Source organism: Talpa europaea (assembly GCF_964194135.1).
Source record: "Talpa europaea genome assembly, chromosome: 16".
NCBI classification, from domain to species: Eukaryota; Metazoa; Chordata; class Mammalia; order Eulipotyphla; family Talpidae; genus Talpa; species Talpa europaea.
The window spans coordinates 37,590,435-37,608,716 of NC_140084.1; the positions used below are offsets into that span (position 1 = coordinate 37,590,435).

The 18,282-nt window shown below is 39.8% G+C and overlaps 1 protein-coding gene across 1 annotated transcript in view; it reads left to right on the forward strand.

Moving 5' to 3' along the window:
* Nucleotides 1–16,465, forward strand: part of CSNK2A2 (casein kinase 2 alpha 2) — a gene marked incomplete at both ends in the record, with an annotated part of 30,703 nt that extends 14,238 nt beyond the window's left edge. The window contains 7 exons of the mRNA XM_084257698.1: nt 7,103–7,162; nt 11,573–11,656; nt 12,390–12,500; nt 12,755–12,856; nt 13,373–13,473; nt 14,229–14,377; nt 16,389–16,465. Coding sequence (XP_084113824.1) covers nt 7,103–7,162; nt 11,573–11,656; nt 12,390–12,500; nt 12,755–12,856; nt 13,373–13,473; nt 14,229–14,377; nt 16,389–16,465 — 684 coding nt within the window. The remainder of the gene's footprint in view (nt 1–7,102; nt 7,163–11,572; nt 11,657–12,389; nt 12,501–12,754; nt 12,857–13,372; nt 13,474–14,228; nt 14,378–16,388) is intronic.
* Nucleotides 16,466–18,282: the final 1,817 nt, after the last annotated feature.

Consider the following 18,282-nt stretch of genomic DNA (forward strand, 5'->3'; position numbering starts at 1 on the left):
TGGCATCATCTTATGTGATCACTTTCTGTGTTTGTTTTCTCTTCTGAAAGCTTTTAGGATTTTCTCTTCCTCCTCCTGAAATTTCACAAAATTGTGCCTTTGTATATGTCACTTTCATCTTCTGGTCTGGACACTTGCTGGGCTTTTTCAGTCTAGAAACTCATGTCCTTCCGTTTGGGGGGAAGTATTTTTAATGTTCTTTGATTTTCTTCCCTTTCTTTTTTGTTCTCACTTTCTAGAACTCATTCTAATGTTAGATATCATATCTTAGAGCTCTACTTTGTTCTCTGAACTCTTAAAAATAGTATTCTGTTCTTCTGTGTTTTATGTAATATCTTCTGTTTTCCTGCTGAGAATTTTTTTTGACCATTGTTTTCTTCATGCCTTTTCTGTTTTTCTTCCAAATACCTTTTTTGTGTGTTTTTGTCTATTACAGTTGTCTGAAATGTCCTGGTTTTTGAATGTTGCTCTTCTTTGAGAGTGATGCTCTAAAGTGCAGATTGCCATGTAAGTGCATTAACTTGCACTTAATTCCCCTGTAAATGAGTTTTAAACTTATTTTCCTGTATTCGGCTCAGTCTGTTTACCCTTTTTCTTTGATACCTGGAGTCAACATTCCTGAGCCTTTTACAGCTAGCTTTTCAATTTGAAGCTTTTTGCTGCTAGACCCTTCCACCGTTGGCAGGATTTTCAGCTTTTTTTTGGTCTGCTAAGTCAGTTGGACACCTGGCTTCTAGCTTCTCATGTTGACTCTTCCATTCTCTTGGATCTTGTGAGTTAATCCTCTCTCCCACTCCTTTCACTGTTATTTTAAAGAAACTTTGGGAAGAGGCACCCAAAAAAAATGTTTTATCTACCTTGTTTAACTGGAAGTCTCCTTTGAATATTAAAAATATTCATGCTATTTTAGTGGGCTGAAATTGTTAAATTTTCAGGTAGAAATCTTTTTCAGATATTAGAACATGGCAGTTGCTTAGGTTCTTACTGTCCTTCAGACTTCTCATTTTCTTCTCTGTCCATCTTTTTTTTTTTTTTTTTTTTTTAAGATTATTTATTTATATGAGCACTGGTTACAGTCAGAAGCGCGGGAGGGTGAGAGAATTCACCAGAGCCAGAGCAGGGAGCAGAACAGGCAGACTGACGAAGAAGTACACTGCTGAGGGGATCGGCGGGTGAGGTCTATGCGCCATGTGGGAGCAGCCAGGGATTGAACCAGCGCTGCAGAGGCTGCGGGCAGCTTTGCAGCCCAGTGATCAACCGCTGCGCCACCGAGGGAGGCCCTCTGTTCATCTTACTTAGAAAACTTTGGTTTGGGTTTTTTTTTTTTTTTCCTTCTCATTTTACTGTTAATTGTATTAATAATAGATTTTAAGCTATCGCTCAGTGGAACTCTGTTCCAGGTTTAATATCAGGGGTGAATCACCAGTGATAAAGCCCACAACCCATTCTTTTTAATATTTTTTATTGATACAATTGATAATAGGGTACAAATTTACCAATCTCATATCCAACCATCAATTTTAGCTCACACCATGTTTTCCATTTGGAACATGAATTTTGCCCAAATATAATTAAGTATCCCTCAGAGTGTTTTCTTCATTTCGAGTCAGTCCTGAAAGGTGATCGCCGTCATTTCACTACATTTTCCTTTTAAAATATACTGTAAGTTAAATGTCTTTCCTGATTTTTCTATCTTTTCTTGAGTGTATTTGGATAATATTTGCCCACTTTCCATTTTTTTGTTTTAATATTGTTAGACTTCTCTGAGGACTTAATTTTGTCTGTAATTTTGCTTTCCTTTACATTTTATCATTATTTTACTTTTACTGTTATTTCTCTTTTTTGAAGAAATAGCTGTCTTGCTAGAAATCTCTTAGTAATACTTTTCAGAGAGCCAGCTTTTAGTTTTATTGCTCAGATGTTGTTGTTTTCTCTCTTAAATATTTTCTTCATTCAACCTCCTTGAGGTTTTTACTAGTTTTCCCCCTTAACTTCTTGAGTAGAAGTCAGCTCAAGATTTGTTTGTTTCTTTCTTGGTTGTTGATAAATGTACTTTTAAGTCTGTGTAACCTGTGCAGCATTTTGGCTACAATCCATGGTTATGGAGCTCACTTCTAGCTAGTTTGTAAATTAGAAGTACAAATTCCAAGCTTGTGGATTTGAGTTTTCCTTCCCAAACTTTGCAGTTTGGAATTTTTTAAATCTACTGAAAATTGGAAAAAGAAGATTTACTAGTTGTTTCTCTCTCTCTCCCTTTTATCTCTATTTTGCTTTGGTCATCTTAAAGTAGGTTGTAGACATTCCATTCTGCTACTTCACCCCTAAAAGTACTGGCACTGGAATTAAGACATTTTCTTACATAACCACAATATAATTATTGTTATTATTATTATACTTCCGAGTATTAACTTCTATTAAGTAATGTCGTATACGATGTTGTCTGTATTCAAAATTTTCTCAGTAATTAGCTTCCCAGTACTGTCCTTCATAACTATGTTTATAAATATATGATTCAGGATCCTTTTAGGTTTTCAGTGTTTATTCCTAATTTGGTTGCGCTGCGTCTGGAGAACATGGTCTTTGTGATGTTGATTATTTGGAATTTGTTGATGGCTGCATGGTAATACTTAGAACAAAAGACAAAACTCCAGAAAAGCCAGTCTCTAAAAGTTGGAGTGTGAAGATTTACAGAAGGTACCCAAACTCAAAAGTCTCCAGGCAACTAAGATAGCATTTTTAGGTAAAGAAAAAGTTTCTATTGAAACATGCTTCTCAGTGTTGTATGCCTTTGGAAGAGTGTCAATAAAAATGTGAATGTACATAATAAGTAAAATATATCATTAGATATATTAAAAACGATGGTAGGCCTTTATTGGTCTATGGAGAATTTCTACATCTCAACATAAAGGTAGGCTTTGACTAGCTGCTGTCTTGAGGCCATGTTTACGCTGTTTGAGATTGATGTGGAGCAGATGAGTTAACAGAATAGTTTACTTATTCAGGTGAACAAATTTTATTATTGTTATAAGTCATTGATATATTTGTCATTTGCTTGTAAGACTTAAATGACATTTTTAAGTCATTTGTAGTAATACAGATTTGCTTGATTATGAGTTCCTTAGATTTCTAAAAATGTTGGTCTTGGTTTCATTCTGGATTTTGGAGTTACAAGTTAACAGTTCTGAAACTAGTAACTACTATATTAAATAGCTTTTGATTTTCACTTTATATCCCATTCCCCCAGTTTTTTCTTCTCCCTGTGTGGGGACCCCTGGGGTTTCTGGGCATCGACTGAGTTGTGTATGTCAGGGAATGTGCAGATTTTGTGCGCAGGGTGAGAGTTTGCTGTTGATGATTCCCACATCTAGCTGGGAACCTTCGTAAAGTGTGGGGTGAGAAATGGGATGAGGCCTTGGGCTCTCGTGATCATGACACAACTGAGCAAAAGTTAAGGTCTAAGGACCTGTGCATGTTCAGAAGTGAGGTCCACTTGTGACCATCCTCTCTGACTGTTGGTTTTAGACCCAAAGAGTCCCTGAGTCTGTGGATCAAATTGCATTTTTTTTGGTCATTCTTTTCCTCAGGCTCTCTGAAGTTAATTAAAAGTCCCAGGAAATAGCTACCAGGCCCTCAGGGGGTAATCCTAGGGTGGAACTGATTTCTAGGGAAATGCCAAGGCGCTTGAGGCTTTGGAGCCAAAAGATGATTGGTGAATAGTTTCTTCCTCAGTGCTTTTATCTTCCGGGAAGCATAGGCTTGTTTTGTTTCTGATAAGTCATTTATGAAAATGTAAGCAAAGCTAACTTCCTGCCAACATTTTGCAGTTCATTGGTAGATAACGTTCTCCACAGAGCTGGTTAAGAATGGAGCAAAGTACGGTTCTTGTGAAGTTTCCCTTTCTAATTTGTCACGGATGCTTAGTTCTTCTTTCTGTTTATCAGGAGATGGTTTTTATTTTGTTCCAATGAGGTGAATGTCATCAGAGACAGATCTTCATTGACTCTCTTCTGTGCACAGACAGAATGAGCATACGCGGTGTGGGGTACATAAAGCTAATGCTTTTCTGTCTTGTATGTTAGGACTCTGATTATGGGTCGAGTTCTTTGGTGGACCCCTTGACAGATTGGAGGGAGGGAAATTCAGAATCTTGGAATCATCACAGTAGTGACTACCACCTGCCATGGCCCCTGTTTTTCCCCTTTGTGTATGTCTCCCTATGCAGGGATGCTGGCCTGTGATTATTGGGGTGAGGGCAAAGTGAAGCAGCCCATTGTTCCCCACAGAAGAAGAAAGTATCTTGAGAACTTGAGGTCCCTGCCCAGTACTTGAGTAAGGAATGTTAACCCTGGGGTCCCTGCTGCTGTCAGTTTCCAAATGGACAATAAACAGTGTGGGGGTTCAGAGAAAGAGCTCTGTGGCTCTAAGATAGGGTTTGACCCTTAAGGGGCAGGGTATTCCAGGTTTGGGAGGAAGGCAGGGACATTGGAGAAGGAAGAAGGGAGGTGGCAGACACGGGCTTGTATGGTTGGAGGGATATCTCCGAGGGGACTGCCTGGAGACAGCTGTGGGAGTTGGAGACCAGACTGTGGACCCTGGTGAGTCCTGAATATTAGGCGCAGGTGGTTAAACATTACAGATGTTAAACATACACAGCTGCTTGGTACAGATACCACACTATATGAGAAAAAGTCCAGATAATAAAATGGCCCATATTGGTTTTCTGGAAATAAAATACTGCAGCCGTCTGAGGGTTAGAAGAAAATGCTCTTTTCACTTTCATGGTCTATTTACTGACTTGAGGTTTGACTTGGCAGAGTCTCTAGGAGTGATTTTGTTAACTCTCAGAGGAGAAGCTGATTTGATGTCCAAAGAGATGGTATCTTTGGCTGTACACACAGGTTGTTCGTGTGCTAGCTGAAAGACCTTCCTGCTATGCAGAGCTGGGGGAAAACAAACAGCTTGGCTTTACGTGATCGATCTTTCCTGAGAAGTGTTGGCATATTTGTACCTTTGTGCCTGAATGTGGTTCATTGCCAACCAGGGTCAGCCCCCGGTGGTGGAACAGATCCAAGGCACCTCCAGTGTGGCCTCTGTTCTGTGTGCTTTCGTTCTCCATAGTGCCCTGAGCTGGCCACTGTCTGAGCTTGATGAAACCAGACATTCTGAACTGAAGGGAGAAATAACTTGAAAGAGGACATTTCAGAAAGAAACTAAGTCCCAGTCTTCTTTTAAATTTGTATAAGGTTTGATTATTGGCAAATTTGTCATTTTTGAACATGTATATTACATGGATCAAAAGTATAAGATTAGGCATGAAGTGAAAAGTGTTCTTCTGTGTCCTCGCTATCCACCACCACCACCCCTATCCCCTGCACACACTTATACATGAACCATTTTTTACTAATCTCTTTTATATCATTCCTGGTAGATACAAAGAAATGTGAACATGTAGTTTTACATACCCCCTTTTGCACAGACACAAGTGGTGTTGTATGCCCCTTGGGGAGATTCTCTATACTGTGTGAATCTTCCCATAAAGGAAGGAATGAAATAAGTTAATAAAGGTGTGATGATTAACATTTTAGAAAGTGTTGATTGGATTGATGGGGGGGAAGATTTACTTGGAATTGGTTATCAAAAATAATAGTATAGGGCCTCCCCGGTGGTCCAGCGGTTGAGGGCTGGGCTGCGAAGCTGCCCGCAGCCTCTGCAGCGCCGGTTCAAAACCCGGCTGCCGGGCGAGGGTCCCACATGGCGCGCAGACCTCTCCTGCCGCCTGCTGCTCCCCTCAGCAGTGTACTTTGTCACTCTGCCTGTTCTGCTCCCTGCTCTGGCTCTGGTGAGTTCTCTCACCCTCCTGCGCTTCTGATATACCCAGTGCCTGTATGTATGTATGTATGTATGTATGTATGTATGTATGTATGTATAAATAAATCTTAAAAATAAATAAGATTTATTTAAAAAAATAGTATAGTTCTGCCAAGAGTTTATGATGGTTTTAATGAACCGAATGTGTAAGTGATATTCTGCCTCTTAGAAATTTTTTAAATTCTCTTTCATTTGTGTGAATTTCGCTGGCAGTCATTTTCAGTTCCACTGCCTGTTCCTTTTTTTTTTTTTTTTTTTTTTTTAGCATCTCATTCCACTACTATTTTCTTTACCCTAAAGTTCCATCTATTGTTGCCTGTGAAGTGTTCTATTTTCCCAGCCTGGAATTGGTTTTGGGAAAAATGAGGTGTATAAATGTTTCAAGCTTCTTACCATCTCCAAAACTCTAACAGTTCATTTTCCTTGTTTCTTTCATGAACAGGCCGACTTCCTTACTACTGTTTTACCCACATGGGCTAATGCAGTTCAGGTTTTGCTGTCCTCTCAGAACTCAGCTCAATAAAGCTGCATGTAATACTGCAGTGGGGCTGGTTAGTTTGAAGTGCAGTTGGCCTGAGGACAGTTGGGCAACTTGGACTCCATAATAATATAATAGTGGGCTTGAAATCATGGAGCATTAAAAAAGTTTTTGAAGGTTCAAGTTGACTTAAATGTTTTTTCCCTTAGAATTCTTTATTTTTTTTCCCTTCCAAACACTGAAGTATTACACTGTAGTCGTTAGTCTTGTCCCCATTTGTTCTAGATCAGGTTGTAAAAAGGCCTGGGTTCTTTAGTGATTTAAACACTAAGTATAGTGTTTAAACAATATGTATATGGGGCCTCCCCAGTGGCGCAGCGGTTGAGCGCTGGGTTGCAAAGCTGCCCGCAGCCTCTGCAGTGCCGGTTCGATCCCCGGCTGCTTCCCGGCCACCAGAGGAGGGTCCCACATGGCGCGCAGACCTCTCCTGCCGCCCGCTGCTCCCCTCAGCAGTGTACTTCGGTCCTTCTGCCTGCTCTGCTCCCCACCCTCTCTCTGGTGAATTCTCTCACCCTCCCGCGCTTCTGACTGTACCCAGTGCTTGTATAAATAAATAAATCTTTAAAAAAAAAAAAAATATGGCACCAAGAAGTGACATACATTTAAAAAAATATATATATGTATATGTATAATGACTGCCTTTTGCTTACAGGATGCAACGAGACTAACTTTCTGTTTTCTGAACTCTGTTTTCAGCAACTTTACCAGATCCTGACAGACTTTGATATCCGGTTTTATATGTATGAACTACTTAAAGTAAGTGGCATTTATAAACAGTGATTTCTCAGGCTTATTTATTAGAGAAGTTTTTGAGAGGACAAAGACTCAGGCAGAATGTTTCTTAATACCCAAAGAATTTAGGGAGGTTTTTATCTTCAAATGATTTATTTCTCAAAATTCCGTGGGTTAGCTGGGGCAGTCTTTTGGTCTGGGTCAGCTTGACTAGGGCAGCATGGTCCAGAATGGGCTTTCACTTACCTGAAATGGCAGCTGGAATAGCTGTGTTCTCTTCTCCAGGAAGTTAGTCTGGGACACTTCCCATAGTGGTCTCAGAGTCCTAGGAGCACGAGTGTGTACAAGCACTCAGTGTGTGCAAGCACTTTTCATGCTTCTGCTTGTATCGTGTTTGCTACTGCCCTTTTGACCAAAACAGATTGTGTCGCCAAATCTAAATGCAGGTGGTGGAGTAGAAGCTCTTGGTGGACAGAGAATTGAAGTCACATTATGGACTGACACGCATACAGAAATGGCAGGCATTTGCAGCTGTCCTTTTGCAAATTTCTCCTAATCCCATTCTCATGAGTAGAAAGTCTACCCACTAGCTTATCCCTCTAGTTCTGGCTAGTTAACTTGGACATGCAGGGAAAGTAGATCTACCTATTAACTTTTGTAAGTCTGAAATCCCAAGACTGAAATTCTGAAGCATCACTGCTTAGTGGAGGATTGATCTTTTTTAGTTTGTCTAGGTAAAAAGGTTTATAAAGTAGAGTAGACCAATGCTTCCTAAGATTTTTAGGATCAAGAATCACTAAGAATATAATAAAAGCTTTGAGTGCCACCTCAAAATGCATGTATAATATGCAGTGTCATATAGTTTTTTTGGAGGGCGGGCATTGCTATGGATTTCAATTAAGAATTTCTGAAAGAAGAGATTCTTAGAGATGACTAAGATGTTGGCATTACTGAGGGAATATTGTAAAGATAGACTATTGATGGGATTGTGAACAGTTCCATAAAAGGACCAAGATAAATTAAGGCTAAGCTTTAGGGAACTGGGATTTAAAGAAAGTAGCTTTATGGAGTGAATGTGTTTTCTTCATAACACATGGTTTGGTTGCACAAACCACATGTTATTAGAGAGAGCCTAGGTAGTGAATTTAAGGATTCACTTTAAGTCTGATGGGTCAGTAAGATCCAGAAGATGAAAAAGGTAGAACTTGATTTACCCTACCTTCTCCATGCTCTCTCCAAATTAAAGTTGAAGACCTTGGTGGGTGGGGATGAGGTTTGCAGTGCCAATTAGTGCCTTTCCTGGAGGTACTTTCCAGAAAATCCTAGGCACTCACCCAATGAGAGCTACAAAGCAAATCTCATAATTGGTGATTTTTTGTTTGTTTTTTAAGTAAGTCATCAAGGTTTTGGCCGGACACCAAAGGTAAAGATCTGTAACCTAGCAGTTGCCCTTGAATCAGGTAGAGGCATCTCAATGATGCGGGTTTTCACAGGCTGGCCTTTCAGGTGGGACTCAGTGGTTGACCTCCTCTCTGCTTTCCAGAGGTGGCATAGAGATGTTCAAAGCATACCTTCTGCTAATGAGGCTTAGAACTCCAGATAAAACCTGAAAAGCGTCTTTCATGCTTAATGGTCAGAAACTGGACCAGATTTTAAAACTGAAATAATTCCCAAAGGAATTTAAAAGTATGTCAGTAGCTCCAGAGGGAGTCTGACTAGTGAATTTGGCAAAGGAATTAATTCCCTTACTGTATTAGTTCAGCCTTTGCCATTCATCGGGTATTTTTCACATCCCAGGTATTGTGAATAATACCTTAATTGGTTTATTCCTTTCGGTAAAGATGGAGCAAAATAGCATCAACACTTGCTAAACTTTATGGAAAAAGAAGTGGGGGTGGGAAGGAAGAAACACCTCATTGAAAACGTAGAAGAAACTGAGACTGAGGACTGGTGATTGCTGGGTGACTCATGGAGGTTTTGTACAGAACCGGTCTCCTGATTCAGATTCAGGGAGGCCTATCCTCAGGAGCCCTCATTTCATAAGGCACTACCACATAGGTGCTGTGGAATCTTGCTACAACTTCTGTAAGACAAAACAGAGAAAAAATAAATTGAAGTAGAACTTATAAACAAAGTGAACACATTGTAAGTGTACAGTTTTTTGGATTTTACGTAAGTGAAACCTTTACCGAGATCCACACAGAACTATGCTTTCCAGAGAACTATTTAAATTAAGAAAGATTTAAAATGCAGTTCCTTAGTCTCACAACATTTCAAGTGCTCTGGCATCATTAGCTAGTGGCTACCATATTGGACAGTGTAGTTACTGAGTATTTTTTATTTCACAAAGTTCTGTTGGACAGGGCTAATAAAGAATGTTATAATTACCCCAAATTCCCCTGTGGCCCTTCAACATTGTCGTCATCCCCCCACCCAACAAAGATTAAATTTTCACCTCTTCCACCACAGCTACTTTTGCTTGCTTTTGACCTTCATATAAAAAGCATCATACATTGTATATTCTTGTTCTGGTGAATGTTGACCCGAGGGATGATTCTCTTTTTTTAATGTGTCCCTGTCATGTAAAGAGGTGCCTTTTATGATCATATGGCTGCTCTAGTCCAGTGGTTTATAGCCAGGTCAGCTTTGTCCTCCAGGAGACATTTGGCAGTGACTGGAACCATTTCTGGTTGTCACAGTTGCTACTGGCATCTTGGTGGGTAGATGCCAGGAGTTCTGCTAACCAAAGAATTATCTGATCCAAAATGTCAATGATGGTGAGGTTGAGAAATCCTAATCTCGCTCAGAAAACCAATATTTGAATCAACATTTGTGCAAAGAAGATAAAGGATGGCCATAAGCACACAAAAAGATGGTCAGCTTGATCACTCTTTAGGGAAATACAACTCAAAACCATAAGATAGTATTTCAGATCCTCTAGAATGGCCATAGTGAAAAATCGATGGTGAGAGGTTGGCAAGTATATAGAGAAAAGAGTCCTCGTACATCACTAGGAATGTAAAAAGGCATAGTCATTTTGGAAATAGGCATAACTTTAAAAGTTTAATGTGAAATAAATGTGAACTTATATACAAGCCAGCACTGTATCCTCAGGAATCTACCCAAGAGAAATGAAAATATATGCTCTCTCCAAGACTTGTATGTAAATGTTCATTGCAGCATTATTCATAGTAGCCAAAAAGTAGAAACAACCCAAATGTTCGTCTATACAGCCATACAATGGAATACTACTCAGCAAGAAAAAAGCAACATGGATGAATCTCAGAAAGAAGCTGAGTGCAAGAAGTTATATTACATTCAGTACATTTTGTGTCTTATTGTCTATGAATGTCCAAAAAAAAGGCAAATCTGTAGCAACAGACAGCAGATTAGTGCTGAGGAGGAGAGAAGGTGGTAGGGTGGAGGTGACAGTGGTAATTAACTGCAGGCAAGTTTAAGAGACATTCTTAAGGTAATGGAAACTTTCTAAAACTAAATTTTGGTCATAGTTGCACAGGTCTAGAAATTAACTAAAAGGTTTTTGTATACTTAAAAAAATCTTACCTGCTTATCAGTTATCTTAAAGAAGGAGTTTCCTCTCTTTGGGTAATAAAACAGTTAAAATGCTTAAAGGTTAACTGGCCCAAGGATGGTTGTTAAAGAAAATACTAATATTCAGAATGCTTGTTAATCTAGAGAACCCACAGGGCGCATTTACTTAAGACGAGCCACGTTAAAATCTTCGTGTCTTTGTGGGACTCTTGCCTGTCATTTGAACCACTCTGAGAGGACTCTGGTGATGTTCCCAGATGTGGTTTTTTTTCTTTTAAGATTTTTTTATACATACAAGAACTGGGGTACAGGCCAGAGTTTTGGGGGATGAGAGGATTCACCAGAGACAGAGTGGGGGAACAGAACAGGCAGATCGACTGAAATACACTGCTGAGGGGAGCACCAGGCGAGTCAGGAGAAGTCCTGCGCCATGTGGGTCACCTCCCTGGCCGGGCATCAAACTTGTGCTATAGTGGCTGCAGTGAGCTTCATAGGTTGCATCTTAACCCCTTGCACCACCAGGGAGGCCCCCCAGATGTGGTTTTAAGCACATCAAATTAGACTAACAAATGGATGAAAGCAGGTGGCTAATAAATTGGTGTCTACTACATGTTGGAGAGGAGTGTCTAAAGTGTGTCAGCTCCTCCTTTTAAGGTTCCTTCATTATAGCTCTTTATTCCCTCCATAGCTCCTTGTCTACCAGCTACCAGCCCTACTAGACACAGAAAACAAGGGGTGCCTTGTTTTTTCTCTTTTTACCGAGAGTAAGCCGCCCCTTCGGGAGACCATATTCGAGTCAGGCTGTCACAAACATAGAATATGCTTGCATTGGGGGGTGGTAGAGGGTTTGTTTACTTTTCTCTGTGCTTTCTTATCTAATAGGCTCTGGATTACTGCCACAGCAAAGGAATCATGCACAGGGATGTGAAACCTCACAATGTCATGATAGATCACCAACAGAAAAAGGTACCATTACAGCCAGGTAGCAGCAAGCCTTTCATTGGAAGGCTTAAGGTAGATCATAGTGCTGGCCTGTACTGTAGTTTCTGGAGACCCATGCTGCCTGTTTTCTTTGGCGGACTTGTGTTACTGTTACTTCCCCGTCTCCAGAGTTGGTTTCTACTTTACATAAGCACAGTACACAAGGAAAGTAGGTAGCTGAGCCCTAGTAACTTGTTTAATTTGGTCATGGTTTCTGGAGAACCTCAAGATAGAAACTTCAGCTGAGTTTCTACTTCTTAATGACCCTCAGACCAGTCTGCCTGGTCTTAATAGTACACTGGGGTCCCTCCTATTTTTGAAATCCAATTCTGTTTGTCTCTAATTGGTGAGAAAATGAGTGAAATAGTAGTAAGTTAACAAAGAGTTAGAGTGCTTCATTCCTGGAGTGGGGTATATGTCCCCAGCCCTCCTTACACTGAAAACTGTTGCTGATGGGGGAGTGTATTACACATGTAAGTGGCATAAAGCTTAAGCTCTGCTGATCTAGAGAGCATGATAAACCAGGATAACTTAAATTGGGAAAAAAGAAAAGATTCTAAGTGCTCCCTTTAGAACTCGTATGTAGTTGCTGAAAGTGTAGTTTTTTAGCACTTACTCACATGTTTTATGTGATCGAATAGTTCTCTAATGTGTGTTATCTAAGGCACCAGCATCTGTGAACACTCCTTTCACATGTCCTATTCTGTTGTGTTTGTAGCTGCGACTGATAGACTGGGGTCTGGCCGAGTTCTATCACCCTGCTCAGGAGTACAATGTACGTGTAGCCTCGAGATACTTCAAGGGACCGGAGCTTCTTGTGGACTACCAGGTAAAGTGCCTCTGGATTCTTCATGTATTTCCTTAGAGCTTTTCTTAGGATTTGCCCTTTAGTTAATTGGGGTACATTTAAAACCTAGTCTTTATTTCACCCTAAGACGACAATAACTCAGTTTTTCCTCAGCTTTTTTTTTTTCTTCCCCACTTTGAGTTCTAAAATACCTGCAGGGAACAACTGAAGGCTAGAAATTTGGCTCAGAGAAATGCATTTGTTATACCTTTAACTGACGCTCTGTATTTCCTCAGATGTATGATTATAGCTTGGACATGTGGAGTTTGGGCTGTATGTTAGCGAGCATGATCTTTCGAAAGGAACCCTTCTTCCACGGACAGGACAACTATGACCAGGTGAGCAAACACCATGTGGCTCTTACATGTGGGGACAGATGCCAAAGGATAGCATCCTTTGATAGGGACGCTGTCCTTGAGCCAAAAAGCATCACTTAGTCTCTACATAGAAACTTCTTTTTGGATAAAGAATTTCACAAATTTTCTTGATATTGCTAGCTAGGTTCCCCAAAGACAGACAGATTATACTGTGTATACCCACTTTCAACCTGAGTCTGTGAAAAAGTCAGGCACTCCCTTGTCTAATAAAACTAGATTCTAATCATTAGATTGTGATGTCACTATAAGTGTCAGATTTTAGATTATTGCCATAAATTGTGTTACCATCTTAAAGGCAGTTTGGAAATTTGCATTCCTGTGAACTTCATGTCTATAGGTGTACAGTCTGTCTGGCCCAGATCTGTATCTGGTTCCTGGAGTTTAGTGATTTGGAAGTCAGGTTGCTTGGTGCATCATCCTCACCACGTGCTGTGAGTTCTGTGCTCAGTGATTTGGTCAGTTTGTTTTGTGTTTCAGCTTGTTCGCATTGCCAAGGTTCTGGGTACAGATGAGCTGTATGGGTATCTGAAGAAATATCACATAGACCTAGATCCACACTTCAACGATATCCTGGGACAGTAAGTAAGAGAGAAAGAAAAAGAAGTGGAAAGGTTAGCTGAAGTCACTTTCTAAAGGCCTTGCCACCTTTCTGATCACACCAAAATTGAAATATCCTTTCTCATTCCGTGTGTATTTTGTTAACTAATTTTGAGTTCTTTGGACATTGTTACTTGTATATTTACTTATCAGTTACTTACCCAAGAGAATAACTTATCTATCAATAGGAAATAGAAAACAAAATCATAATGTTAAAGAAAAATGCTTTCTGCTACAACATATGCTTATTTTAACAGGAAATAATCTTAGGAAGTTGTGATTCTTCTTCGAGTAAGAGATTTTATAATTCTTATTCTGTATAGTGGGTTTTCTGTAAAGAAGCAATTTTTAAGGCACATTTTCAGAGATAGTTTGATAATACTGAAAAGTAAATGTGTTGATGATTTTCAAAAAGTATTTTCTGGAACCTCCATTTTTCTGAAGGTAGCACTAATTATATCTGCTGGCCAGTAAAAAGTCACCTCATGCCACACCCAGAACTGACTAAAATTGATGCCTGAGACATGAGAAGTAATCTAAGGTGATTCCACCAATTCTAAGTCAGATGTGGAAGTTTTACCTAATTTTATATGTCAATTTCATGTCATTATGATCATAATCATGAGAAGTTGGGGCAGCTACCAATAAGAATGAGTCTTCTTGACTTTAGTCTTCATAAGTAGGAATTGTTGTGGAACTTAGTATCCAAATACTAACGCTTCCCTTTTCTTCTCAGACATTCACGAAAACGCTGGGAAAACTTTATCCATAGTGAGAACAGACACCTTGTCAGTCCTGAGGCCCTAGATCTTTTGGACAAACTTCTGCGATATGACCATCAACAGAGACTGACTGCCAAAGAGGCCATGGAGCACCCCTACTTCTGTGAGTCTCCAGGGACTGTTTCCAGGACTGATTATTAAAGGGAAAAACTTACTGCCTTTTATCTTTGAGGCCAGACTAGAGAATTCTAGGTATTTGGACTGAATTGTCCTTGGAATTTGGCCTCACTGGTTCTAGAAGATCGAGACAGCTTTGCTGATCTGTTTTTGATCCCCAGCAGTTTTGTTTGTTCACCACATGGCTGGCTTGAGTCTGGTCTGTTTCCCCTTCCCCATGGCCCTCGGTTGATTGATCACAGGTATCTAAAATTAGTTTTCAAATCTGTACATTTGTGTGGAAACATAATCAAAAAGGATTCCTCCCACCAAAAAAAAAAAAGTAGTTAAAAGTAATACGGTCAACACAGTATATTTTAAAAGATAGAAATAAAAGAAGTTTGAGGAAAGGTAAGTAGGGAAGACTTCATTAAAATCCTATCTGAATTGATGACTTCTTAAGTTTCACTTAGAACTGAATATGTACCATATATTTGCAGGCATACACTTCTCTCTACTGATAAAGTTTGTCTCAAATAAATTTCCTCCGATTAACAATTTGAGATGATTTAGAGAAGTCACAGAGGAGACTGAAAATATGCAGATCTTATCTCCAGTGTTGTGACCTGTCTTAGTCCATTATGAATTGAGGTGACAATTTTCAGCCTAGCTGAATCTTGAACAGTGTGCACTCTATTCCTTCTCCCTTTCCCCTCTCTGGAGATGAATTAAATTTTACCAGAATACATTATTATGTGGTCTTGACTGTTCCAGCCCATTAGCATTAGTAGACAGCAGACTTAAAAGGGCCTACCTTCCAGATCTCAGATCAGTGCAACTCAGATGTCCTCTTCCCAGTTTCCGGCATAGAAAACTGAAAACTGTTTTCACCCTTTGAGTTAGATTAAGAATATTGCCTTATTTATTTTTTCCTGGCCATAAGATATGCATTAGTTAGGGTTCTCCAAAGAAAAAGAACCAACAGACCGTCCATCTGCATCTATTTCTGTATCTCTGTATTTTTTTTCCCATCCTACCACCCATCCCTTTGATCCTTTCTACCTCCTTACTTCCCCTCCTAGCCTCAGAAACCACATTTTGGTTATCAATATCTGCTAGTTTATGATTCTTTTGCATACTCAGTTGATCTACTTTGATTTCTTATTTTATATAGGTGATATCATTCAATATTTGTCTGTATCTTCCTGTCTTACTTTGTTACTTTGTCCCTTAAACTCCTTCAACTTTTGCTGTAAATCTGTCCTTGTAGCTGAATAGTATTCCATAGTGGATGTACCACTGATCCTTCTACCATTGGGCACTTAGGTTGTTATCAAATCCTAACTATTGTAAATAATGCTGCAGTGAACATTATGGCATGTACAGTTTTTTGAGTTGATGGCTTCATATTCTTCAGATAGATACCAAAAGTGGGATCTCTGGATCACGTGGTATTTCCTTTTTTTTTTTTGTTTTTTAAGGTAGGTCCAGGCTGCTTTTCCGAGAGTGTACATTCCCACCAGCTAGTATTTATATATGGTGTTTATGATGTGTCATTCATGATCTGTCTGTATTTCTGAATACACATCATACTTCTATTAAAACATTTTTTAACTGCTGTTGCTTCAACTTGATAGGTCTTCTAGTAGCCCTATTTATTCACACTCTCCTCCAAAGCACTTACTATTGCGCTTACAATGCCTTGAAAAATCGAAGGTTGGATATGTTCGTATTCAAGGAAAATGACACATGTAAAAAACTAGTAGAAATTCTGAGTGATGGGAAATTAGTGTTTCTGTACCTCTCTTTCCACGAGTCTCAGTAGTTGAGCTTGTACTCTGAGGAAGTGCCGTGTTTAGTTTCTCTACAACTGTAATTCTATATTTTCTGTTGTCCTCCTGACCCTTGCTTTCCAGTCAGTCTCTTTGTGTCCCTGTGGCAGGGTTGGACTTGTCATGATTCTCTTCCCCACACTGGCCAGCCCTGAGTTCTCTGACTTTCATCCTGTTTTGTTGCAGACCCTGTGGTGAAGGAGCAGTCCCAGCCTTGTGCAGATAACACTGTGCTTCCCAGTGGTCTCACGGCAGCCCGATGAAGACTGGAAAGCGACGGGTAATGCGGCATTGATGCTTGCCAATAAAACCAACCAACCAAACACAAATCTTGAAGGAAAACTACAGTGTGATAAAAAGAAATTCTAGTCATTCCTTCTCAATGCAACGAAGAGTAAAGACCTAAAAGTCTGTCAAAAAGAAAGAAACTCCCCAGTACTAGTCTACAGGGAGCTGCCGTCTGGCAGCCTGATGATGCACATAGTTCAGGATCTGAGGGAACTCTCCCTTTGGAATGCATGGGAGATGAGAGACTCGGAGTTGTTGTACATTCACCTTTATTTAACAGGAGAGAACACTGTTGAATTGACCCGTTAAGTCAACAAGCTCTGAATATCTGACTTCCTATCTATTCCACTGTGGTCTGGGTTTCCTTTGGTGAGATTCAGGCTCAAGTTTTAGCAAAACGTCAGCAGAATATACTGACACACCAGCCTCATTTATGAAAAGGAGATATTAAAACAGTGACAGTATTTTTTTTTTTTTTAAGCTCTTTTACAAATTCATGTTTTATGTATTTTTTTATGACATGAGCTCTAGGAAATGTACCTCATCCCTGCAGTTTTCTTCTAAGTGTTTTCATTTGGGAGCAACCGCAGTCACTCTCACAGGAGTCCCCTTTGCTATCAGGAGGCATCCCCTGAAACCTTGTGATGCCGTGAACAGGTCCATCGGTCTCATCGAAAGCGTGACGTTAAGTGCTTGACTGCTAAGAGCTCACTGTAGCCTTTGTTGATTTGCCTAATCATAAAATCTTGTTACTATTTTTTTGTGTGTGTAGCTTTGCCTTTTTTTTTTTTTCTTTTTTTTTTTTTTGACAGCCTTGTTAGGAAAACCTCACCATTTCCCAGCACATCCCTGTGTGTGCACCTGTTTTATTAACGCACCTCTCAGAAACTTTCTTTTTCTTCATGGCCATAATTAAAGCTGGAAAGTCAGTGTTCAGGCAGGTCAGGGAGGGAGAAAATGGTCCTCTTACAATCTGTTAGTAAAGACTTGCTGGGTGAAAAAAATGTACTCCCCTCCCCCTTTTTGCCTCTTTTTTAATCCCCATTTATTTCCCACTGTAATCAGGGTAATCTGCACTTTTAAGCTCTGATAGGTAATACATGAATGTGACGGCCAAGGTATGTCTTTCTCACTTGCAGGGACTGGCGTTGTCTGGGCGGCGCTGCCCGACAACCCACGTGACTGCAGACATCAGCATACTTGGCTTGGGAAAGGAAGTGGAGCTCCTGGAACTAGTGTCAAAGCTTAGGACCCATTGTGCTATCCACACTAGCAAAGGAAGCTAGATTTTGGGTTTTTGTTTTTTTTGTTTTTTTTTTTTTTAAATAGGGCTGATTTCATTTTGGGGATTTGTCACCAATGCAGTTTGCAAGCAGTCCCCCCACCCTCCCCCCAGCTGCAGAGCCGTGTCACAGCTGTGGGGACTTCACACACCTAGGCTAGAGCTAGAGGTGTCCACGTCACATGTAGGATTTCTTTATTAATTATTTAATAATGCCATACATTTTTATAAGGTTAGATTGTTTGTTTGAAAACATCTGTTTACATTCCATATTCCAATAAAAGCATACTGGTATTGGTAATAGGTCCTATTTCTAAATGTAGATTCTATTTTTGTCGTTTGGTCTCTGGGAACTTATAATGCAAATAAAACTCTATGCTAAGAATTCAGCATACAGATTGAAAATAGATCCCAAAGCCAGGAAATGCATTCAGTTAAGGTTCTCATACCAATACTATCTGCCTGTGTTGCACATTCTGTATATTAACGTATACATTTGTTCTACCTGAA